Source organism: Pan troglodytes, chromosome 2, assembly GCF_028858775.2.
Source record: "Pan troglodytes isolate AG18354 chromosome 2, NHGRI_mPanTro3-v2.0_pri, whole genome shotgun sequence".
Taxonomy (NCBI): Eukaryota; Metazoa; Chordata; class Mammalia; order Primates; family Hominidae; genus Pan; species Pan troglodytes.
The window spans coordinates 75,572,017-75,598,303 of NC_086015.1; the positions used below are offsets into that span (position 1 = coordinate 75,572,017).

At 42.7% G+C, this 26,287-nt stretch overlaps 2 protein-coding genes across 13 annotated transcripts in view; one reads left to right on the plus strand and one right to left on the minus strand.

Annotated features, from left to right (window-relative positions):
• FOXP1 (forkhead box P1) overlaps positions 1 to 5,820 on the minus strand; it is a 629,627-nt gene extending 623,807 nt beyond the window's left edge. For 8 of the 12 annotated variants that reach the window (XM_063806001.1, XM_054682057.2, XM_024355236.3 and 5 more), the window contains exon 1: positions 3,379 to 3,468. The gene's annotated coding sequence lies outside the window, so the exon portion shown is untranslated. Of the gene's footprint in view, positions 1 to 3,228; positions 3,319 to 3,378; positions 3,469 to 5,397; positions 5,487 to 5,739 lie in introns of those variants that run through there. The other 4 variants (XR_010155275.1, XM_054682054.1, XM_063806002.1 and 1 more) reach the window with 4 other exon arrangements.
• The window catches only part of LOC134809482 (uncharacterized), a 48,440-nt gene continuing 24,803 nt past the window's right edge, over positions 2,651 to 26,287 (plus strand). Inside the window, exons 1-2 of the mRNA XM_063806304.1 lie at positions 2,651 to 2,771; positions 3,066 to 3,607. Of these exons, the coding sequence (XP_063662374.1) occupies positions 2,651 to 2,771; positions 3,066 to 3,607 (663 nt within the window). The remainder of the gene's footprint in view (positions 2,772 to 3,065; positions 3,608 to 26,287) is intronic.

Here is a 26,287-nt window from a genome sequence, read left to right on the forward strand (position 1 = left end):
TTGAAGTTGCAATTAAATTGTAGTAATTTAAGATTATCAGGAGAGCAAAGGGCAGTAGGAGCTCTTCAGAGGGTTTCCCTCCCCACTTAATGCTCTTCAGTCAGGGGTTAAATGAGTTTCTTTAATGTAAGTACCTTAAAGTAACAGAATCATAAACAAAATTTATACTATGTTCTGACAGCCTGCAATCTACTTCAGTTTTATTAACGTATACCTAAAATTATTTTTAAAGGACAAAATTCTTGCTATACCCTGTAAATATTCTTGGCATTCCCACTGAAATGTGATAGGTACTGTAACACCTAACCTTGTCTAAATATACATACTTTTTGAGATGTGGAATCTTACAAGATAGCGTTTCAAAACTGAGTTTGAGTCATAAGTAAAACATGAAAATCAAATAAATATGCACAATAAGATTGGCTGCAAAGAGGAAGCTGGGTTCAAAAGAAGTTGTCACATCTGCTATATTCCTTCTCTTTCTTAATTTTGGCACTGGACCCCCTGCAATATAAATATATTTGAAAAATATCACAATTCTTCTGTTAATTTAAACAACTGCTGAAAACAGACATACCCTTCAACAGAGCCTAAGATGCAAATTTACAAGGCCAGGGGTATAGTCTTTAAAAAGGCAAAGAAAAACTCAGTAACAGAAAACCATGCCTAGGCTCAATATTAACTCAGTTAACTTTTGCTATTATAAGTATAAATGGTTTAACTAGAAAATATTTATAGCTTTTTCAAAACATTACATATTGCAGAAAATTGCCTAATAGCATCCATGTGTATGTTTAACTCACACTGCTTAATTATACAATAAAGGTATATCTAGTAAAAACTACAGACTTTGAAACATGTTGTGCACCATGGTTATGAAACTCTGGCTTACAAAAAATATATAAACCGCTTACTATGTGACCGACACTTGTTAATTAAAAATATAATCCTTAAATGACAATTATTTTTATTCTTCTGTATGTGTTTACTTATCCTATTTCCTACTTTGTTCTACTTAATTTAAAATAACATTTAATTTGGGGATAGTTTATCCCAGAAAAAAAAAGTGTTACACAGTTTATACTCCACGATTTAAATATAAACACAAAATCTTAGACATCTCCAGCAATATAAACCCCTTATCTGAGACAGTTAATTTGAACAGTTGATGTTTCTTTCATTATACTTTGATAAACCTGTGAAAACAAAATGCTACAGTAATTACTGTTACTACTCCCTTTAAAAATGTAAAGTAGTTAAATTTTCCTAGACAACAAGCAAGGACAAGTTACAGAGAACTTGAATAAAAGTAGCAACGTGGTCATGTTGAATGTCAATCTAAAAAAAGAGGTTGTCTAATCTGGAGACTGCTCTCTCTCGCCTTTTTAAATTCCAAGAGTGGGCTGACACAAAACTTCATCACCAGAGATTTTTTTTTTCTTTTTTTTCTTTTTCTTTTTTTTTTTTTTTTTTTTTTGAGCTTCACATCAGATTTAAACTCTCACATACAAAACCTTGGCTTCCCTGACAAGGCAGATCTTCTAAACTCAATGTGAGAAAACGTTATCTAACTCTAGTGTAGGAGTCTAATGCTGGTAAAAAGAATTCCATTGCACAGTTCTTGGTAGCAAGACAGCCTCTGGACGACTTAATATTCCTTTAATACATTTTTGGGTAGCATTCTCCTCATAAAGAAGGATACATTAAAAAAAAATAACTTGTTTCGCGACTCGGCATCCATAAGGAACTCAAATGCTGCCCAGAGAGGGGCTGAGTATTTCCTTCCAAGTGAGCCTTCGCTTGCACAACAAAGATTAGCATTTGCAATGGTCCATTTCTGCATAAGTGAACATATAGCCTTGCTGCTTGATCGAAGAGTCCAGGGTTCTCCGTGTAGCAGCTCCTGACAACCACCCAGCAGCAGTTCTGTTTGATCTCTCCTGCTTCCTTAATTTGGGTTGTCAAGGTTCAGCAGTTGGAGGCTGTTTACTTTACTTTTCCAAAAAAAAAAAAAAAGTGATTTTTTTTTTCTCCCTCTCTCTCATACAATGACTAATCCAAAGTCTAAGGGGGGTGGGGGATGCAGCCAGTGGCAAGATGTTAAACCTTTTTTTTTCCCTTTGCAGTGAGATTTTAGCTGACACCTTTTGAATGGTAACTAGTTGAGTTCCTTTTTTATATTTTTCTTGCTCTTTAATTGTGAGACGTTTCAAATAGAAAGACAGAGGGGGGAAAAAAAACAGTCCAAATTTCTGAAACTGTGAGCTGAATTTTCTTTTCCTGGACCCAAAGGGATGGGTATTTCCACTTTGAGAATCAAAACTCCAGTGGAATTCTAAAAAAGATTTGATACATTTCTCTCTGGAACAGAAAAATAGCAGGAACTCCTCTTTCTCAATTATGTAGGCTATCCCTGGGTAGAAAACACCTGAAGTCTTACTATTTCTTTAAAAATTCTAGTTTACACATCTCCCTCCAAATTGATTCTTGCTGTGGAAAACGGGGGTGGGGGAAAGGGGATGGAATGGAAAAATTTTGCAGCGATTCTTCAATATATTTTCAGTAGCAGAAAAATTCCTTTAAATATCCTTGAGGTCTTCTCAACTCAGCTATTGTCCAAGCCCTAAACCCTTAAGTCTACGTACAACCAATGGTGAAGTGTAGACGGTTTGAATGTACAGATGCCTTTCAAAGGGAATCCAGAATGCTCCTCCGGCATTCCTGTTTAAAGAGCAGTGACAAAAAAGAAAATGCTAACTTGGAAAATACCTGTGAGCAGACATGAGCGCAATTCCAGCCCCTCAGAAGTGGACTGCATAAGGTCAAATGCAACCAAATGAAATGTTTATATTAATTTCATTATTCTGCCCAAGCCTCACAGATGAGGGCTTGGGGGGTGGGGAGGTAGGGAAGAGGAAGAAATAAGTTTCATTTTGGGTCTTCTGGTAGAGCAAAAAGAAAATGAATTAAGACGAAAGCATAGGATGAGCCCAGACTAAATCAATACACTTTGTAATCAGCCCAGCAAGGGTATTTGGACACAATGACTTGGAAATAATTAATAGTTATAAGAGGGGAGTGGGGTGAGAAGGGGGGCGAGGATGTCACCATATTTTATCGGAGCACTTTACACTCCACGCTAAACTTTGATCTCCAGATTTTCAGATTTAGGAAAGAAAGAGGGGGAAAGGGTGGAGGGGAGGAAGTCCAGTATTTCGAAGCACCTACCGGCCTGAGGATGGGCACATTCCTCGCTCCCGGTGCCTTATCGCTAGGCTCGCGCCACCCCGGCTGGCTCTTTGGGGACGGAGAACCCCTAGTGCCGCCTGGGGCTCTCCGGTATCCCTGGACCCCGCGCCCGCGGCCGCCTCGACTTACCCGCGGAGTCCGGGGAGGGAGTAGGAGCGCCGCCTTCACGCCCGCGGAGGAGGCGCCGGCAGCACCATGGTCCCCGGCGCCGCTGCCGCTGCCCCCGGCCCGCTCGCTCGCTCGCCGCGCGCTCTCTTCCTCTTACAAACTTTCGGGTTCTGCAGTCGACAAGAAACCGGGGCGACCCTCAGCAAGTCTTCCCCGTGCAGGCTGGGGGGAACTGAAGGGGACGGGACGGGTGAGTAGGCCGAGGGGCCAGGACAGAGAGGGCAGCGGGCTCCGAGGACCCGCGAGTGCGCGTGGAGGGAAGAGAGGATGCGGCTCAGGGAATCCCTGCAAAGATCCAGAGACCGGGAAACCGGCCCGAGCCAAAGTCTCAGCACCTTCCCCAGGATCTCACAAAGTTGCAACAACATAAAGGAGGGGGGAGGAATAGGGAGAAGGGGGTGGGATGGGGATACGATCGCGGGCGCAAGGTTTGGAGTTACAACTGTTTATTTAGTCCTTATTCTCACAGGGGGCGGGAGCTGCGCGGGAATGGGGGGCTGCAGGCAGCGATTTCGAAGCAAACACATGGGAGGGGGGCATGCGACTTTGTTTCCGGGCGCGGAGCTCCCCAGAGCCCGTGTGTGTCACTGCCAGTCTCCCGGGACCAAGGCGGAGCTCACAACAGGTGGGGAGGGGGGCTCGTCGAGGGCCAAAAAGAAGAAGGAATCTAAGTTTCCGAGAGCGACGTTGTCTGAAAAAGAGGGAGGCGGGAGGCGGGGGCGAGGGGAGGCGGAGGCAGCAAATGACCGCGACCCCGCGGCAACTGGCAAACTCCTCGGCTCCCGGCGCCGCCGCCACCGCCGTGGTCCCCACTCGAAGCGCACGCCGCCTCGGCTCGCTGGCTCCAGGGAGTCGTCTCGGCGGGACAGGAATAGAGCGCAGGGAGCTCGGGAGGAAGGCTGCGCGCAAGCGAGGGACGGAGAGCCATCGGCCGCCAGGACAGGGCCGGAGGGACGAGGCGACACGCGCGCGACGCAGGACAAATCGGAGCTTGGGAAATCTCCCCGTCCCCCAAGCTTCAGAGGGGGGTAAAATCAGAAAATGTGTGTGATGGTGGGAGAGAGATCCGGGCGCGGCGACTCCTCGCAGCGCATCCGGCTCCCGCACCCACCCGTGGATCTGGCCACGGCTGTTGCGGACTCGTCTCGGGAAAGCGGAGGCCGAGCGCGCGTAGGGGTGCGTGTCTGGCTGGGGGTGCGCAGGTGCGTGTTTGAATTTTCCGGGCTCCGAGGGGGTGGCGGGAGAGCTTCCTCGCCGCTGACTCTCGGGGTAACGCGCGCGTGGCAGCGGGGAAGTTCCCCAATGCGGGGCCCAGGGCCAGGCACCACAGTCAGTCTGCTGGGGCCCGCGGGGCAGCTCAAGGGCACCGAGGGGGCACACACCCGCGGAGAAGGAAGGGGAAAAGTTTGCTCCAAGTCTAAACTTTGGGCCTAGGAGGCGCCCGGCGCGCGCCCCCTCCCGCCGCGGCCAGGACCCGGGACCCCGCACCGGCCCCGCGCCCGGGCGGCCACCGGACGCCAACGCCGGGCATCGAAAGTTGCGCCAGGCGGCCTGGGCTTATTGATTTCTCTCCCCTAGGCGATCGTGGAGAGCGCAGAGAGAGGCGTGAAGGGGCCTACGGGCAGGCGATCTCGCCTCCTCACAGTCGCCACCGCCCCCGCCCCCATTTGACTTATGCAAATAAACCCAAAGGGTGCGGGCGCCGCCGGAGCTCCCTCCACCCGCGCGCCGGCCCGCAGCCCCCACCCATCCCAGAGCTGGGCCTCGACCCGGGGGGGGAGAGGAAGAGAGGGGAGGGCTGGGGGAGATGCACGTGGAGCCTGGAGGTGGAAAGTAGTTTTTTTTTTTTTCCATTTTTTTCTCTTTTTCTTTCTTTTTTTTTTTTTTTGTGCTGGTTGTTGTTGTTGTTTAAAGTGGCGGAAACAAGACAGGAGGCGGCTTGGGAAAAAGTGGAGCAGAAATGGAAAAATACAAACTCACCCGCTGCAAATGGTCTCTCGGTGCAAACTAAGGTGTTTTCGGGCCTTTCCCCGCGCGCGCCCACTCCCGCCCGCGCGCGCACCCCGCGCACACACTCACTCGCGCACACACGCGCGCACACACGCACTCCCGGGCGAGGGCCGGGCCGCCGCGAGTACAGCGTGCAACCGCCACACAATAAATAACAATAGATTCCTCCGCTCCGGACTAGCTTCCCGGAGCCCAGCCAGCGCCAGTGGCGGCGGCGGCGGCGGCGGCAGAGGCGCGGGCAGCACCGGCCCGGGGGCGCACCCCGGCCCGACTCTCTATCTCCCGCAGGGGTCCCCTCTCCGCTTCACGCACCCCGTTGGGCACTCCAGCGGCCCTCCGAGCGGGAGCGGCTCCCTCTTTGCCGTTCGCCGGGGCGCTGGCGCCCACCCCCCTCCTCCCTCCTCCCTCCCCCCTCCCCCCCGACATCCCGGAACAAATAAATAAATAAGGCGCGCGAGAGAGGCCAACACGTCGCGGAGGGAGATGTTGTTATTTTTTGCTGTTGTGCGTCCCTGACGTCACATCCACCTGCTGGGTAAACAACCGGGCTCCCAGAAAAAAAAAATCGCAATTGCCCAAGAATGGGGGGGAGGTTGGGGGGAGGGATCCAGGGAGGGGGAAGTGAGGGGCGTCCGGGCAGGATTGGAAAGAGGAGAGGGAGGCAGAGCCCCGCGGGCCAGAGAGAGGAAGGGAACGCCAGAGCAGTCCCTGGCAACAGAGGGATCTGGCAGGAAAGACCTGGAAAATAAGGGGCAGGGGGGCGGAGGGGGAGATTCCTCAGGAGATGGGAAATGGGGGGCCCATTCAGACAGCGGAAAAAACGAGAAGGGAGAGTGTTAACTAGGGACGAAGATGGGAATGCGATGGCTATTTGCTTGGATTCTGAGCTAAAAATATGAAAGGGAGGGGAGAGGACAGGCTAGAATGTGAGTTTCCTCCAGTTAAAAGTGAAAGTGTTTTGCCATCAGTGACAGTTGAAGGAGAGCGGGGTGGGAGGTGGTGTTTTCAACCCCCTTTCTCCCTCTCTCCCGTCCTCCCTCGGTCTCTCCTCTTTCTTTCTGCACTTTGTCCAATGAAAGAAGGCGAGTTCGGGAGGTGAAAGTTCAGCAGAAGGACAAACCCCTGTTCGCAAGGAAACAGAAACCCCGCCAGCCAGCGAGGGGTTTTCTCCCCTGTTTCTCGGAATCAGGAGAGTGTGAATGTGGGACGAGCTTCTGCCCCCTTGTCAGAGCCACTGCAGGAATGTGCAGTCGAGTCCACTTTGGGGGAAAGTGGCTGCATCAGGAACTGTGTTCTTGCCACGACTCCTCTTAAGAAAACGCCTGGGGGCTAGCATGTCAGTCCGTTGTTTAACACAAATTACCTGCTCTCCCAGTGATCAGTCACGTGCAAAAAGCTTTGTCCAATTCTTTGAAAAGGTGAGATTTTTTTTTTTTCTTTTTGCGGTTTTTGAAGTTTGGTTGAATTTAGAAATTCGAAGGAATAAACTAAGAGCCTGAATTAAATGTTTTGAAATATACATACATAAAACAAAAGACACTAGTATTTCTTTCACTTTTATCAATACGCATAGAGAAGGAAGCAGAGTATGTGTTTCCAAAACGTGACTTGGAAAGCTGTAAGACCTCTATGTCTTGTTGTTGTTGTTGTTGTTGTTGTTGTTGTTGTTAACAGAAGTAAATTTTTTCAGACCCACCACCACAGAAGTGGCCAGACTCCCAAACCAGCATTTCCAGCTACTGGCTGGATGGTGTACACCAGGCCAATTCTTTATGAGAATATATTAAAAGTCACCCCTGTGGATTCCTACAAAGTACTTCCCCTTGCGGGGAGGGGAGAGGCTTACTGTCCCTTTGGTCTTGAGACCAGCACAGTTGTAGATAATATCCTGAAAAGGTTATTATTAAATTCTTTCGGGTAATGCCCCTTTACAAATATTGTTAAACATTAATTTACAGAAGAACTTAAATCTCAATTTCAAGGGTGGCATAAGACTATCGCTTTGAAATTGTATCTTTCGCAAGTTAAAAAAAAAAATAACAAAGCCATTCGCTGATGCTACAGAATAAAAGAAAGGGAGGCTGCTAAGGTAATTTCAGCCTGGTAGAATTCACATTGCATGCATGCTGCATAAAGTTCCATGCTATCCAGATAAGACTATTCACTGAATCTTTTAGACTAGAATCTAGACCAATAAAATGCATTTTAGCTTGTATGGAATGTCCTAGCTTCCTAGAGGCTAGGGTTCGATGTCTTGTTTGTCAAGACATAAAGGGATTAATGACATACCCACTGTGTTCTAGACCACAGAGTGGGCACAGAGGGATGAAAAAATAAAAATTCCTGCCCTTGAGGAGCTCACAGTCTACAGCTGTCAATAATAACATCTAACATTTATTAAATACTATGACCTAGGCACTGATCTAAAAGCTTTATGTCAACTCAGTTAATACTGCCAACAACTCTTTGACATCACTGGAAATTCCATATGCTGAATTCACATGGAATTAAGTGGAAATCTACAAAGTAGCCAGTCTACTGGTTCTGTAGTGGTCAACCTATTAAAAATGGTTTTTAATTTCTAAAGTACTTTATGCCAAATATAACATGTTTATGGTATATGCCTGACTGTAGAATTATAACTCAGGGGAATAACGACTTATTTAAATGTAACAGATCTATTCATAGTCTGTAAAGAACAATTCATCCTCTGATCTTGTTTTTCAGATTAAGCAGTGTGTTTATTAAAAATTATTATCATCGCAATACTAAAAAGATCTTTAGATTGCTGCTAATCTGATTCTGCATTTTAACTGCCTTAAATTCTACATTCACTTGCAAGTGGGGGCCACAGTCAGGTTGGCAACAAGTTTTGCAGACAAAAGGAAATCCTGGTTGTAAATCCCATGATATATTGTACTCAATTTTGTATATGATACTGTCTAATGTGCTGTGCTGCCTTATTAAAGAACTCGATGTCCATTTGGTTTACATTAGAGGGAAACTTAACTGCAGCTTAACATATTGTTCATTTTCAACACTGTCACGTTACATTCGTGGGGAGCAGATTTTAATTTCTTTATCAGTAATCAACTGGAAGTTTCTTTTTGTTAAATTAAAGCAAGAAAGGTTTTAAAATAAAGGGCATGGGGGTAGGACGCCACCTTTTGGTGATAAAACAAATAGAAATCCCTTTTGAAAACAGATGTTCCTGACATAATTTTATTTTTAATTACACCAAGGCAAAGGTGCTTGTCCCCATTTCGTTATATTTTAAGTAACAGGAGAAAAAAAAACCAATGTAAATGCAAAATTAGCAAATTATAGTTAACTGCAGCCAAAATTTTCCCAAACGTATCAGAATATGTTAGTCCCCTGTCACATTACTGTTGATTATATACACCAAACATGAGCTTCATTCACCAAATACCATGTCACTAAATATATGTACATTTGGGGAACAGAAACTGGAGTGAACATTTACCACCTGATGACGTACCTGAATGCTCTTGTAAGTTTTGAGTTGAACAAAAACTAAAACCACTTAATTTAGTGTTTCTTTAACCACAGTTACTGGTGTCCTGATTTTTGCCATATCTATATAACAGTTCCCGAATAATTAATATACCATACTCATTGGAGGCCACTTATTATGGTAATTGTAGCAAACATTTTCATTAAAATCAACCTTCTTTTAATTTTTTTCTATTACTGCCTTAAATGGGAAATCAGTATCACCCACCATAAATTAAAAACAAGCACAGTAAAAACAAAGTCACTGATTTCTCTTTGAGGGTCAAAACAAAAATTAAAAATGATTTTTGAAAAAAGGAGGGAGAGTGGCAAATGTTGAGAAGGGTTAAGGACAAGAGTATCAATGGAAATTTTTGAATTTTTGTTTTCTCTTTCTCTTTTTTTCTGTTTTTTTTTTTTTTTTTTTTTTTTTTTTTTTAACAACCAGAAGGATTTAAAGTGATCGGAAAGGAATACAGTTCTCAATGTGTGATTCAGTGTTATGCCATCCTAGTGCCAAGGTTCCTACACTTTAAAAAACATGGGCATAACTAAGAATATCGCATTACAGATGAGGAATCTAAGGCCCAGGGATTTCATTTGCCCTCCAAGGCAAAATAAATTTGGTTAATGGTTGGACAAGGATTAGAATCCAGGTGTCCTGACTTTGTGGGTTTCCATCTCACTCTTTCCACTAAAGTGACCAATCCTCAGACTTAAGTGGTTTGTCTAGCTTCTCAGAAACAGCTAACCTACAGATCCCTTTACAGATCTGGGAGAAACTGAGGCCACAGAGGGTCAAGAACAAGTTCAACCCCCTGCTCACCCTCCTCTCTCTCCACCCTCTCTCCATAGATGTGGCAGACATCCAGGTGGGGGTCAACACAGCAAAGAAAGAAGGGAGGGTTGAGAAGAGAAAAGTGGATTCAGAGAGGGGAGGTTAGTAAGCGTGGGCAGACCATTCTCTAAATGAAAGCTTAAACTCAGTTGCCTTCCAAGAAGATAAAAATGGCTAATGAAAATCATGTGCTTCACAGTAAGTGGTAAGAGGAGCCCATCCTCTGTGTCCTCATGTCCCTATATGTCCACACCGGAAATCAGCAGGGGATCTCTTGTTTTAAAGTATACAATATTAACAGGCACTCTGAGACAAAACCACATTTGATAATTGAGTGGGTGGAAAAGCTAGTCAGGGAACGGGGAATGACCCTAGCTTAAAAAGTGTTTTCCCCCACAACAAAACTTAAGAGGCTCAGAGTTAAATCTAGAAACAATAGTGCTTTTTCTGTTTTTCTAACTGGCGAGTGAGACCTTAGTTACCAAGACTGCACTTGCTGCTTTTTTTTAAAGTATGCAGTTATATAAACATAAATAAATATGGCCTGCAAATATTTTTATGTTTTTCTAAATTGGTGATTGTGAAAAGAGGTTGTGCATGACTGTACTGTATGAACATGGGTCTCAGTGGACTGTAATCCTCATAAACTACAAGGTACGGTGAAGCATTTGGCCAAGTATCGTCAATCCAAAAAGCTGTTCTAATGCCCTGAGCATTCCCAGTGCAACGTTGGTAACTTGGAAACATGTAAAAGGAGTATGGGTGGCTCAACCCCATCTGCTACAGGTACTAGAACAATCTACAGCCTTACTATGCAAAATGAGATGTGCTGACCTGCAGAGCACCACCTCCAGGTTATGTCAAAAATGCAGAATGTCAGGCCCTACCTCAGACCTAGTGAATCAAATATCTGTATTTTAAAAAAATCACCCAGCCAAGTCTCACACACATTCAAGTTGGACAAAGGTGATCTATAGTACGTGCGGCCCCTTATACAACAGGCTGCATCTCAATATCTTGATAGCCTTAAACTATTTCACAGGTAGTCCTGTAAGTCTGCCATACATGATTCTCCAAACTGGCATCTTTTATAAACTTCGTTGGTTCCTTATTTTTCAACCATTTGCAAAGTTAAGTCACTAAATCACCTATGCAAACCATAATTAATTCCTCTGACATTAATAGTCCGGTGACTTCTCTCTCCTGTTACCCCAAAGAGACTGCTAATTGCCCTCCAATTGTTTACCTTTGTATTGTTTTATGAGAGCTCAGAGAAAGATGGAAGATACTCTCCACCAGGCCAGAAACAAATGCCAGACAGGTTTTGAGAAGGCTGAACACATGCTATGACTACACCTTGTTAGTAGAAGGGCTTTGCTTTCTTTGTTTTGTTTTCTTTTTTCATGGAAGGGATGACGCCTCCATAATTATAGGTGCTGCTGTTTAAAACCCAGAGTGTTTTCCAAACCACTGAGGGGCCACACCTCCAGCAGCCCATGAGCCATCCTGGCTGGATTATCTTTCCAGTTCTCTAAACAGTTCATCAAGCAGTACTAGATTTACATTAAGCATAACGAGAGTAAGGGACCCCATCCAAGTATGGTTTCTTTCTGAATAAACATGAAGGACTCACAGGTAAACCTAACAGCTGAAGGTTAATTTGTATCTGTGAAGTTCTCAGAAAGACTGTAGTAAAGGCCCCTCACCCACCTAACAAGACAGCAGGTTACTTTTGTAACACCCCCCAAAAAAATAATTAAAACCATTGTTTTAATACTATCCTAAGGCAGTGTAATTAAGTCTCTGAGTGAGTAATTGTGTACCTGCATGCAAAATAAGATTTCACATGTAAAGCAAAGTTCTGATTGTAATCTCCGCGAAGTGTCTTGGCCTACATTTAGAATGCACAAGTGCCAGCTCAGCGTTACAATAGGCATTGTTCAGTAGAGCTGGAGACAAACTGTGTTTTATGAGAAGGGAAATGAGGCAGGTCTACCTACCTTCGGGAACAGTAAGGCTGTGTGTTCCAAACTATGGAAGATTTCAGGAGGGACTGAAGGATATTAAGCATGGTGGTATGTTGATGAGACATCTCAGCCATAAGCTTGGGATTTGTTGAGTTTTTTGAAGTAATAGCTATAAAATAGCTATAAAAAGAAGCTTTCTTATTTCCCCAAGATGTCCTTGAACTACTTGTAAAATTTTAAAACTATACAAAGATTAAAAATCTGATTTTCCCAAAGCTAGTATGACTCCTTTGGCCTTGGACTGGAGTTGAAGGTATTCATGGGGTCAGTTTTTACACACACACACACACACACACACACACCCATACACACACCCATACACATGATAAATAGATATAGACATAAATCTATATGTGTACATATGTGTAAATTAGTATACATAAGTATACACACATATATTCCCTAGCTCTGTCCACTCAGAATGACTAGAAGCAATGATGATCCAATAGCACTGAGCACACCTAGCACCCAGATCTTGGTTTCTAAATACCTTTCTCCAATACAATAAATCAGGGATCCTTGAGGAGCTAGTTAATTCCAGGGTTGGGGTAGGGAAAATACAAAATAAGCATGGAGCATCTTGTGATGGCAAAAAGTGCTGTAAAAACCCAAAACAAAATGGGGGGCGGGGGGCAGCTGTGTAGAGGCTTACTGAAAGGCCACAGGAGGCAACCCCAGAGAGCTCCCAAATGCCCAAAGTTGAGACATCCTGAGCAAGAAAAGAAGTAACAATAGTACTGGATTATAATCCACAGAAGGAAATCTATATGAATCCATACTAACATGTATATATGTACCCACATGTATATGTGTATATATCTACATACATAAACAAATGACACCTTTTCCTTCCGGAAGATGGGCAGGGCTCAGCAATCTGCGTTTTAACAGTTTTTAACAGGTGCTGCTGCTGCCACAGCCTATAGAACTCAAATCAGGCAACTGAAATCTTGGAAGTAAGGAGGCATAGGCATAGGGGCTACAGCAAATTTGAGCACACAGGCCTCAGCTAAAAGTGGCAGGTGCTATTTGCTATTACCAGGAAAGCAAGCACAGGGCGGGAAGAGCTTTTGAGTTTTCAAGGGAGGCAAGAAATCAAAGTCTTTCTCAGTTTTAAAATTCTAAATGGGCAAATCAAAACAGAGCTGCAGCATCTGTCAAGGCCACTGTGCATTTGTACATTTGTCACTCTTTGCAGAAACTAAGTCCCATGTCAGTTTAGGATAACAGGATTTGTTTCTCAAGTGAGCAGGGTGAAAACAATCAGAAGAGATGAAAAGAAACTTAGAGGGTACTCTGACTTCCTCTTAAATTCCTTCCCAAGCATGAGTAAGTCCCCATAAGCCCCCTAAACATCCTGGGGAGGAAGGCTGGCCTACATTCTGAGTCATGGCAGCAAAGACACACATTTTCACAATACCAAAAGGTCAAAACATCACTATTTAGAAGGTGCTGTTATTTAGAAAGATTCTTTATTTCTCCCCCAGAAGAGTGAGTTCAAGGCTGGGTGCAGTGGTTCACACCTGTTATCTCGGCACTTGGGGACGCTGAGGTGGGAGGATCCCTTGAGCCCAGGAGTTTGAGACAACCCCCAGCAACATAGTGAGACCTCATTTCTACCAAAAAATTAAAAATTGGCTGAGAGTGGTGGTGCACACCTATAGTCTCAGCTACTGGGAAGGCTGAGGCAGGAGGATGGCTGGAGCCTGGGAGGTCGAGGCTGCCGTAAGCCATGATCGCACTACTGCTCTCCAGCCTGAGTAACAGAGCAAGACCTTGTCTTAAAAATAAAAATAAAACACAATTTCTTTAATTTAAAAACCTAAAAATTTTACTGGGATATTTTACTCAAGAAATTCATGCATAGGTGACCTCTAGCAACCATTATTATTACCCTCCATCTGATCTATCCTGAAGAAAGCCAAGGAAAAGAGTTGAGTTGGTCTTTGCCTCATCTCTCCTGTGTCCACCCTTGCATACTCTTTCTGCTCAAATCAGTCCAGAGCCACATACATTAGAGTCCATACTTTCAAGGAACTTGCAGTCTAACTGGCTGAAGATACGTAGTAAATACAAAGAAGGTCATAAGATGAATACCTTAGAGGAAGCAGCAGAGGAGTAAGGAACCACATTGGAGTGGGGGCATGTCAAGACAATACAGCAAAGAGTCATTTGCAGCTGGGTCTTCCTGGAGAGCTAAGATTTTGGCACTTGGGGCTAGGATAGCCAAAGAGCACTGCAAGAGAAAGTGCAGCAGCAGCAATGATATGGAATCTACAATGCTCAGGACTGGTTCACAAACTGCTGCGCATTGGAATCAGCTGGAGAGCTTTACAAAGGTTGGCTCCCAGGCCCAGACACTGTGATTTAATTGACCCAGAGTATGATCTGGGCATCAGGACTTTTAAAAGCTTCCCGGGTGATTCTAATGTGCAGTGAAGTTTGGGAACCCTTGATCTGGGTGAGTCTGAGGACAGCAGTGCACAGTTAGCTCGGCCTGTGTGAGGGGTCTTGGAGCCCTAAGTTACCCTAAACATTGTCCTTCCATAGTGACCAGTATCCTTTCTTTGAGAAAACCAGTCAATTAGGTGAATTCCCCAGAAGGGGCTAGACTGGCCTTCTTCTTCAGTGTGGCCCTCAGATACGGGCCTCAGCATCACCTGGATGGAGGGCGTCATTAGTATCAGGGCTCCAGAAAAAAAGAATTGATTAATTTCTAAAAATCAGGGATCCAGGAGCCCATTTCAAGCCTGCTAAATCAGCATTGGTGAGGGGCCTGGAAATTGGCATTTTGAGAAGCTCACCATATAGTTTGTTATGCTATATGTTGAGGTTTGGAATCCTTCTATGGAGATTTCCAATTGCCACCTACTCTGAGACTGTCTCCATTTTAAAAGGGAAGCCTTAAAAAGGGCAAGACATAAAAGAAACAAATCAAGACAGCTAAGCATTGTCAAAGATTCCTAGAAGTCATGGTGGAATTTTCCCTCAGGTTTCCACAGGTGGAAAGAGAGTCACAAAAAAGGTTGGTTGAATTACCTCAGAACTAGACACGGTAAGGTCTTGGTTATCGGCAGTGTCTTGGGCCTTAGACAAACCTGGTGGAAAATCTCTGCACCAGCACCATGCTTAACCAGTGTACCACCCTGGGCAAGTTTCTGAACATTTCCAAGCCTCCAATAACTGGACACATCTCACAGGGCTGCTGAGAAAATGGAACGAGAGAATGCCTGCACCGCACTTAGCCCAGGGCTGAGTGCACAGTGCTCAGCAAATCTTAATGCATTCCGAAGTAGCAGAGCTTGATTCAAAACTCAGGAAGCCAGTTCAGCTCTTCTCTGGATTTCAACAGAAAGAATTCTAGGCCTTGGAGCCTCAGAAGTAGAGGAATGTTTTTATGTCTGGATTGTCTCTGTGCCTTTCAAATCATTCCACCTAGGCTGCCTGCCCTGCCCACTTCTGAAATCAGATCTGCTTCCCATTCCACAATTCTTGATGCAAGAATAAGATGGAGATACTTTCTTAAAAGAACTGGAAAATAGCAAAAGAAGACTCACCTTCCCAGGCAGGGACATCTGCATGAAGCTGAGTGGGGTTCCTCCAGATCAGAGTCTCTCAACCTCAGCACAATTGACTTGTTGGGCTGGATAAGTCTTTATTTTGAGGTGCTGTCCTGTGCCTTATAGGGTGTTAAGCATTGTAAGTATGGCACCTATCCCCCTTTGTGGGAGAAACAACCAGAAAGTCTCTAGACCTTGCCAAATGTGCCCTAGGGGGTCAAAATTACCCTCAGGCAAGAAGCACGGCTCTAGATGCCCCTAAGGCAGGCAGGCAGGCTGTAGCCTCTCTTTGGGCCACTAAAATACCTTTACCTGGCACTGGTGTATCATTAATCTGATAACTTCCCCATAAAGAAGAGCAGAAATCAGTCTTATTTCTATCTGTAACTGAGAACTGGCTCTATACATAACCAAATGATTTTCTTTTCATAACAGAGTGCTTAAGATGAGATTGTAACTTGAAGAGAACCTCAAGGTGGGCTCTACAGGGTGCTCAGTGGCTACCAACCCATTTTTCAGTTCTGGCAAAGCTGAACCTATTCCATCATGATTAAGCAGACTTTATTAGAGTCCACGACTCCATAAACAATGTCAGATATGCTGTGAGCCCCATAGCTCTCAGCCTAAAAACAAAACGCAATAAAGGAAGTGGTAACAAATAGAATCATAACTTTAGGATATTGCATCTCAGGATGATGCATGGAATTTAAATTAGGCAAGAGCTTCACCTGGATGCTCTAATTGAAAGTCTCCTTCTTCTGGGATGTCCAGGGCATTTGAATCTCAGGTACTGAAGGCACTAAAACTGACCAGACGGTTTATTATGTGGAGAGGTTTGTTTCTCTCACTAACTCCACCTTCTCAATACCCAGTCTTCAATCCTGTGTAGGGCTCCTGAACAACCTACATTGTGTAGCTTATTGTTGCTGTTTTAGCGACGAATTATGGAAATGTCTGAATGGATAGTAGATTGCTAGAAAAATTTGGGGGGAAAATGTGTTTGTTTCCAAGACTTTTGCTAAGGTTGGAATTTTGATGGGTTTGCAGCTAACATGATTTCAAGAATTCATTTTGACTTTGGCAGAACCTTCTTATGAGAAGAAGGAGTGGGCATCAGCCAAGTCCCCTCACACAAGCAAGTCTGATGTCAATTTCATCCACTCATTCATTCAACCAATATTCATCACATGCTACTGTGTAGTAGGCACCATTCTAGATATTAAGGACAAAAGAGAAAACAAAACAAAAGATAAAATCCTTGCCCTCATAAAGCTTACATTCTAGTGAATTTCTTGATAATTTTTCAATGGAGCATTTTTTTAAGGAAGAAACTAGAAGCGATAACCACGAGTATAAACTGACCAGGTCAGCAGAGAGGATGTATTTTGTTAGAGTTGTCACTTAAACTATAAGAAAATACCAAAAGAAACTTTTGTGGATTTTGAAGCAGTAGAGAAAATTGAAAAATAAATCAATACGAATAGTAAGATGGTAGTTCAGAACTTAACTACAAAGAATTTTGAAGGTGAATTTATCAACAGTGGAAAAATCAGGCCACTATGATCTGTGTCCCCAGCTTAGCTAGAAGAAAGGCATAGGTCCTAGAAAGATTCAGAAAACAAAATGATGCAAGATTTTTGGAGGGGAGGAGGGAGAGAGAGAAAAAAACAGAGAGCGAGAGAGAGGGGGCACATCTCTTAGTGGCAAGTTATCTGTGACATTCCATTGGAAAGAGTTCTAGGCCCAGAGAGAAATGGAGGAATGAAGATTATGATACTGGCATCCCTACAAGGCTCCGATTGGCACAACAAAACCAGCCGTTCCTCCAGGCAACAGAAAACAGCCTCTTCTGGATGCAGAGTAGCAGAAGGTAGAAGGGGCCAATCCAATCTTCTCTGGTCGTTCCAGCAGGTGCTGGGGGCAACATGAAATCACATGCTCGAGGGGAACAAATTGTGTATTTTTTGGGTCAGAATTCAAAAGTGAAAATTCTGGAGAAGAGATGATAATGGTCTGTATAATTTATATGGTCATCCCCAACGAAGCAGCAGCATCTGTGCTCCAAAAGAATCAAGCACGGCTGGCCTGCTGTTTGCCTCATGGATCTTTGCGCTGGCTGAAAGGTCACATGTGTCTGAATGTTTGGAAGCGTATTACCCAGTTGTTTGTTTGTTTCTATCTTCCCTTTAAACAGTTTGGTCTCCTTCTGGGGAAAAGAAATAATGTGAACAGAGCAAACACACACACGCTCTGAAAAATGCTCTGCCCCGGAATGCAATAAAGCCAGATTTTTCTAGGGCAAGGAGAATCTTAAAGAGGAAGACCTTAGCTTTTCTCACAGTTTCATCTCATGCTGAGTCCTGAATAATATGTTAAAAAAATTACAGTAGTGCTTCAGTTATGTAGCAATGCTAAAATTGGCTTCCCTGGTTTACAATGAAAGAAAATATAGTTAAGAATTCCATCTTGTCTAGTGGCCTTACAAATTCCTCTGTCTACAATTCACCTATGTCAGGATTGCCTCATTGAGGATAATATTATTTTATGCCTACTTTGTGTATTTGTGATATAATTATTCAATGCCTTATGCACTGTGCTGGAGCACTGAAGCCTTCACCTTGCTGGCATAGTCTTCCTCAAGCTCTCTACAGGGCTAGATCTTCCTCACCCTACAGGTCTCAGCTTAAATGTCACATCCTGCTTTCCTCTCCTCCTCCTTCAAAATTAATATCTAAAATCCCAGCTTGTTTCTTGATTTATGCATTTATTGTCTGTCTTCCCTAGAAGTAAGCTCCATGAGACCAGAGACCTATTTTGTTCATTTCACATTCCTCAGTGGCAGACAGTAAGCACTTAGATATTTGAGCAAATGAATGAACAAACGAATGATGAAGTGACAAGATCGCTCTGCCATCCAGGAGACCCTGTGCCCTTTGTCCTTTCTTTCCATGACATGATATAATGATAAAGACACTGAATTCAGAAATGAGAGATTCTAGTGGAAATGAAGGCTCCAATGACAAGAGTGTGGACATGTTGTGCAGGGGTTTATAGAAGCCACCGAGAGATGTGGGAGGAGTTCCAAGGAGGCAGGCTGAAGATTATGATACTGGCATCCCTGCAAGGCTCCAATTGGAATGTCTGGCGGGGGGTCGGGGGCGAGGGGGAGGTCTGAAGCCACCCTCAGGGTCCCCACTCACCTGGAAGTCCACCAGTGCCTGGTCCTACATGACAGGACAAAGGGAAAAACCTAAAGAGAGACTTGGGCCTTTGGTGAACTCTGTGTCTCTTGGTTCAGCATATGTACTTACACATGTTCTTTTAGACATAAAGGTTCAGCTGGACTCCAGAGTCACCAAGACCTTTTAGTTATGTGAGCAGACAGATACACAGAAGATCTTTCAGAGTTACTTAAAATTGGAAACATATGCCATAGGGAATAAAGCCAGGCAAATATCGTATTCAGAATTGAAACACATAATGCATAACTATAAAATAATGCAAATGTCACACACACACACACAAACACACACACACACACACAAACACACACCCTGAATTTATGCTTCCACATGTGTGTAGTACATTTGAAAGTAGTCACCTTGAGGGTCACTGCACTTATTCCAACAATGATTCCATTCATCAAACCACATTTGCATCTCCCTTTTTGGAATTTCCATGAGAAAATTTAGACAGTGGTTAAAGCACTGCCTCTTATGGCAAATTTTATCCATGTGGCTCTGTTTGATTTTTGAAAATGACCAAACAGAAATTCAGAGCATGTCTTAGTCTTAGAGGGCAACCAAGTGGGTAATTCCTGGTGTTTTTCTAAAATAATGAAGACTGGTTTTCTTGTCTGGTTCAGAAAGTAGCTTTAAAGGCAATAATCAAGAGTGAAATTCAAAAGAAGATGTTTCACTGGTAGCATCATTGAACAAACATATAATTCTCCAAGGTAGGAAATCTTGAAAGACAACATTCTTTGGAATCTATAACATGTAATATATTTATTTTAAAGTTCCATATGATTGCTTACAGAATAACCTTTTATGGAAAAAGTAGCTTCAAATGCACACAACCCCCACTACTGAATCATTATGTGTTACATTAAGGAGCTGTATGTTTCCATTCTGGTATCTCACATGAGAAATTAAAATATAATTTCTGTTGCTTTTCAGTCAGTCATAAGCAAGATCAGACGAATAGGAGGTAGACTGTTGTAAACACAATGAATCACTTGTTTTATAAAAGTCACAATGCTGCATAACTATAATTTTGTTTTTTTAATACTTTTTACAAATAATGAATGCTCAAAGAAGATAATTTAAAAAATAATAAGCTTCAGTAATAAGTAGCAAACACCTATAATCCCATCATCTATAAATAATCAAGGTAAACATCTGGGTGTATATCCTTCCAGACCTTTCTGTAGTGTGTGTGTGTGTGTGTGTGTGTGTGTGCGCGCGCGCGTGTGCACTGTAGATAACAGACTTGGGATGCATGGTCTGTTCATCCACTTACTAGCTGTGGGATGTTGGGCAAGGCACTCTATGCCCCTGCTCCATCATCTGTAAAATGAGAATAATGATGCATGCCTTGTGCATTGTTGTAACAATTGAATGGCATGAGGAACATAAAGCTCATAGCCCCAGTGTCCAACACATAGTCAGTACTCAAATTAATTATATCAATGTTATTATTACATAATCCGGAAGGCAGCTGTTTTCACTGGAAATTATATTGTGTGTGAACATTCTCTTTGATATTACTTTAAATTCTATTACAAGAGTATAATTAAAACTTCGAGTTTTAATCTGTTACTCAGAACTCTCGATGAGTTGTTAAGTAGAAAAAGTTGTAGCTTGACATGAAGAGAGTGACATTAAAGCCACTGATAACAGTTAAAAAAAAATACATATTCCCTGGGTTTCATCATGAAACCAATGGAATGAGCATCTCTGACAGTGCGTTCAGGCACAAATATGTTAACATGAAAAAAAAGTATCCATTTTGTCCCCCAGGGGACATTTGGTAATGTCTGGAGACATTTGTCATAACTGGGAAGAGGAGGGGGCATTATACTGGCATCTGGTGGGTAGTGGCCAGGGATGCTGCTAAACATCCTATAATGCACAGCACAGCCCCCACAGCACAGAATTATCTGACCATTTGAAATATCAGCAGTACTGAAGTTGAGAAACTTGTCTAATCCTAACTGGTTTTGTGATCGCAAACAAGTCACTCTCCCTAATAATGATGGTGACGTTCATGGAAGCTCATGTTTCCTGAGCACCAATGTCAAGCACTGTGCTGAGTGCTTCCCACAGGTTATTTTGGTTTGTTTCCCGACAGTCCTATGATGTAGTCTCTATCATCATCCAAACTTTATTGGTGAGAAAACAGGCCTATGAAGATTAACTTTGCTCCAAACCACACAGCTAACAAGTGGTTGAGCTCTAGTTGGAGCTCACATCATTCCATTGTTGAGCCCACGTTCCCAACTCTAGCACTCTTCTGCCTCGCTCTGAGCTTCCCCATGTCTGTAGTTATTTATGGAGATATATTATAATCCACAGTGGTAGAGATTCAATCTCGCATGCCAACTCCATTGGCATTTTAGCAGAAGCCTCGGATATCATGTCAAGAAAGATTATGTGGTCTGGATGGCTCAACAGAAAGAAAGCCATGATCGATTATTGATGTTTGCAATGGGCGTGGGTGGGGAAAGTAGTGGTACTTGTGCCACATATTTGCCATCCTTGGACCAGATGATCTTTATTTAAAGATCTTTCCAAGAGCCAACTACTGATGTTCCTATTTCTTCCCCCATATACAGCCTCAATTCTTGGCCAAGAGCCACTTGCAGATATGTGCTCATCAAAGAAAATCTAGGGCTGAGTAGTCTATTGCAAGGGTTTTATTCAATACACAGTTTTCCCTGGTTGCAGGAAAACTGCTGAAAACTCTCAGGTCCTCGCCTACATAAGACAGAAAACATCAAAGTTTGTGAAAATCACAGCACACCTCCACCCAGAGTCAAAGCCAAGAACAAACAACTTTGGGGGTTGGACTGATTTCATAAAATAATCTGAGTGACTGAAGTGGAAAACAGCAATGACTATGAACTTTAGGGAGGCCAAAAAATAATCTACTACATTTTTTTTAAATTATGCAATGTTTAGCAAACTGAGATCACTGCAAGAAAAAAAAGAAAGAAAAGGAATCACACAAACTTTACTAAACAAAGTCACATACCAACAAACATTTAAACCACTGTAACCAAGATGAGGAACTGAAGCTTGTTTTTAGTTACAGAGATCTGAGGGATGGGGGTGGAAAATAAACAAAAATCCAAGAGGAAAATCATTAATAAGATACTCCAAACTATTTTCCCACAAATAATTTCTTTAAGAAAAAAAAGGCAAGCTATACTGTATGTTTTCTTTTTTTTAAAAAAGGCCAATCTCCTGCATTCCTATCCAAATAAAACCTCTTTGCAAGCAGTCAACCGAAAGAAACTGAAATTCCATTATCATAGCATTATGTCTGTGGGGTACCACTTCAGAAAATCCTCAAAAAAGAGCTGGGCAATTAATATAGGACTCTGTAATGAAGGGGAAAAGAAAACTAAAAAAAAAAAACCCACCCAAAAAGAAACTACAACAAAACCTGGATTTACATGCTTGCAGTGTATAATTTCAAGAGCTTCCTGTTTACTAACAACAACAACAACACACACACACATACACACAAACCACCCACATCAAATTTTCCAGGAAGTTAGAGATTTAAATAAAACATTTGGACTTCTTTAGTAAAACAAATGTAATTTCTTCCTAAACCACCTCTATCACTGATGGATGAACTGGTGTAGCTTTTATTGAAGGAGTAGAAAACTAATTCTAGGGGTTATATTTCTCTCTGCCCGAAAGATTCCAAGACATGTGGAGATAAAATAACAAATAATACATCAGTTTTTATATGAAATAAGCTATTTTTATCAAATCATCTTAAAGCAAAACAATCCGTCTCTGCAACACAAAAGCAAATAAGTATTGAAAACTTATTTAAGTAAGATCGATTTTGCTAATGTCAAGCTTAAGGCAACTCAGCAAGAAATGACAACAACTGTACTAAATTATCTACATTCATGACATCTTAGCTGTGTCTACAAGGCACCAAAACACTGTGATGAAAAGTAAAAGTCAGTAATTGCCCAAATGTTATGTCTAGTCACCAACAGCTGGAACTTCCTCAGTATTTGCTCTCTCTCCCTTTCTCTCTAAGCATCTTTGGGAGTTTGCTAACAGACCTTTTCCCACCACTCCTCTCTGTGGCTTCACTCTGCTTTGGCCTTCGTGAGCCCCTTTTCAGCCAGGCTGCTCCTGGACTTATATGTTGACAGCTCATAGTGCACTGGGATGGAACCAAATTCTTGTCTCTTGGAATTGTCTGAATTTAAAAATGCCTTTTCTATTAGATCAAAGCCTATAACTCTGCCGTGATCATTCTAAGAGTTAAAGGAAGCAGAATCACCTCCACAGCCACACCCTTTTCTTCTCTTCCAAATGTTCTTCTTATCTCAACCTACAGAAATGGCTTCTCTTGTAAGTAAAGGCTACTCCCTTCTCAAATCAACATCTTTAATGGCAAGAAGTCAGAATGAGAGTTCTCCAAACACCCTTCCACCTCTCCCCAAGCCTTCTTTCAATAATTCATTTTTATTTGGAGTTCCTACCCACAATGAAGCCACCATCTTTGCATCCAGAGAGTAACAGGACAGCATGCTTATGATAAGCTATAAAGTCACACAGCCCTGGGATCTAATCCTGGTTCAGCCACCTTATGACTTGTGTGACCTTGGGCAGGTTACTTCCCCTCTCCAATCTCCAACCTCCATGATCCACATCTGTGGATTGGATACATGCCTCACAGAGTTATTTGAGGATTGTGCTAGCTCAAGTTTTCTGAGAAGCATTCACCAAGAAGGGATTACACGTGCAAGAGACATATTGGAGAAAATGTCTGTGAGGGAAAATGGAGCTGAAGGAGGCTAAAGGAGTGTCAGACCACAAAGCTGGTCTGACTGCAATGAGGGAGAAAGGATTTTGAGTTGGGAAAGTCTTAGGTTATGGTGCAATTCCATCAAAGTTTCAGCAAGGTCAATGAAGCATCCTGGAGCCAAGTCACTTGTGTCTCATGGTAATGGGCCCGCATTAGTATTCCTGTGACACTCAGACATTGGTCTGGAGAAGGCTGTGGGAAGCATGGCATTGATGCAAACATAGCGGTGAATTCAATGTGCAGCAGTTGAGACCATCGGTCACTATATGCTTCTGTCAGCGGGAAATCTGGGAAGGGCTTCTTCATGGCCACCACCAGGATTAAATGTAATAATGAACCTGAAGCTCCTACCTCTACCTCAGAGTAAGAGTGGCATAAAATAGGGGTGATGGTGATGGTGATGGTGATGACAATGATGGTGACTCACTCTTCCTATTTTACTAAAGTTCTTTGACTCTGACTCACGGTTTTTATCCACACATGTTCTGCCATCATGCTGTGAGGCTGCAAAATCCTTGTTAATGAGCTAATCTGGTGTATCCGTGTTCTCCTGTACTCAACTGACCTTCCCTTCCAAACACTTCAGCAAACACCTACTTGGCAATAACCTACATTTTATCATCACCCAAACAATCAAGATGAATCTTATGATCATCCTAGCTGGATGAAATATTCCCAATCTGGATGAAATCCTCTCCATCTGGAGAGATATTCTAGGCTACTAATGTAGGAAGAAGGGACTGAGACAAAGCCTGGAAGATGCCCTAAGTGGAGGACACAGAGGTGGGAGTCCAGAAAGGCCAAGGTGGCTGAAACTCACAGGGCAGAGTATGAGAGGAGAGAGCTAACTGCAGAGGGTGCTCCAGAGACTTCCAATGAGTCCCTTGATTATTCAGCTGAGACCTGATCAGTCATGCATGTAAGGAAACTGTCCAAAGTCCGGGGGAAAAAACACACCCAAAAAGATTAGAAAGAACAATTCCTAGAGAGCTCACAGATGGCCAGAAATAGCAGATGATCCCTATGGCCAGCGTGGAAAACCTGATAATTCACAAGGCATCAGGTAGAGTATTCAGAAGAGTCTTGCTTCAAGAGGTGGGAAATAAATAGCCCTGGATCAAATGCTGACCTGGTCCCACTCGACAAAGCTTAAAAGTAAGACCCACGGCTGGGTGCGGTGGCTCATGCCTGTAATCCCAGCACTTTGGGAGGCCGAGGCGGGCAGATCACGAGGTCAGGAGATTGAGACCATCCTGGCTAACACTGTGAAACCCCGTCTCTACTAAAAATACAAAAAGTAGCCAGGCGTGGTGGCAGGCGCCTGTAGTCCCAGCTACTTGAGAGGCTGAGGCACAAGAATGGCTTGAATCCAGGAGGCAGAGGTTGTTGCAGTCAGCCGAGATCTTGCCACTGCACTCCAGCCTGGGTGACAGAGCGGGACTCCGTCTCAAAAAAAAACAAAAAAAAGTAAGACCGACTAAAAACAAACTGCTCCCAAGGAACTTAACCTTGTCCCAGAACAAAGCATGAGAATGTTTACAGAAATAGAAAAATATCCAGAACCCAACAAGGTAAAATTCACAGTGTCTGGCATCCTATCAAAAATTACCAGGCATGTAAAGAAGCAAGAAAATAGGACCTAAATTGAGAAAAATCAAAACCAACTCTGAAATGACACAGATGTAAGAATTATCAGATGAAAACCTTAAAAGTCATTATAACTGTGTCCCAAGGGAAATTTTTAAATATTTTGAATTGGATAAAAATAAAATACAACACATCAACATGTGTTGGATACAGCGATAGGAATGCTTGGATGGAAATTTATAGTATTAAATGTTTATTAGAAAAAGAGGTCTCAAATCAGCAATTTAGCCTCCAACGTAAGAAACAACAAAAATAAGAGCAAATAATCCCAAAGCAAACAGAAGAAATACCTAATAAATGAAATAATTCTGTTTTCTGAAAACAGAAAACAGAAAAAAATCGATAAAACAAAAGCTGGTTCTTTGAGAAGATCAATAAAATTTATAAACCACTAGCCAGACTGACAAACAAAAGCAGAGAAAAGACACAAATTACCAATATCAGAAATAAAAGGTGTTATCACTACAGACTTTACAGATACTGAAATTCTAATAAAAAATACTATGACAATTATTTGCACATGAATTTAAAAACTTAGACATAATGGACCAATTTCTTAAAAGCAGCAAACTGTCAAAATTCACCCAAGAAGAAAAAAGTAACCAGAGTAATCTTACATTTATTTTTTTGAATTGAATTCATAGTTAGAAGTCTTCCCTTTGCCACAAAAAAAGCCAAACAAACAAACAAACAAAAACTCCTCCAGTTTCAGATGATTTTACTGGCAAACTCTACCCAACATTTAAAGATGAAACAAAACCAATTCTAAACAATCTTTTCCAGAAAATAAAAGAGGTGGGAATACTTCCCAACTCATTCTATGAGGCCATCGTTAACCTGATGCCAAAACCAGACAAAGACAGTACAAAACTACCCTTGTGAATGTAGCTGTAAAAATCCTCAGCAAAATATTAGCTAATAAAATCCTGCTATATATTTTTAAAAATACATCACAATCAAATGGGGTTTATCTCAGGAATGCAAGGCTATTTAATACGTAACAATCAATGTAATCACCATATTTAAGGCCTAGAAACACCACATGATCATATAATCGAAACAAAAAACACTTGATAAGCTTCAGTATTCATTTATGATTAACAAAACATTTAGCACACTAGGAAATAAAGGGAACTTCGTGCTTAGTGGTGAAAAAGAGAATGCTCTCCCCCTAAGATTAGGAACGTGACCACTCCCATTGAACATTATAC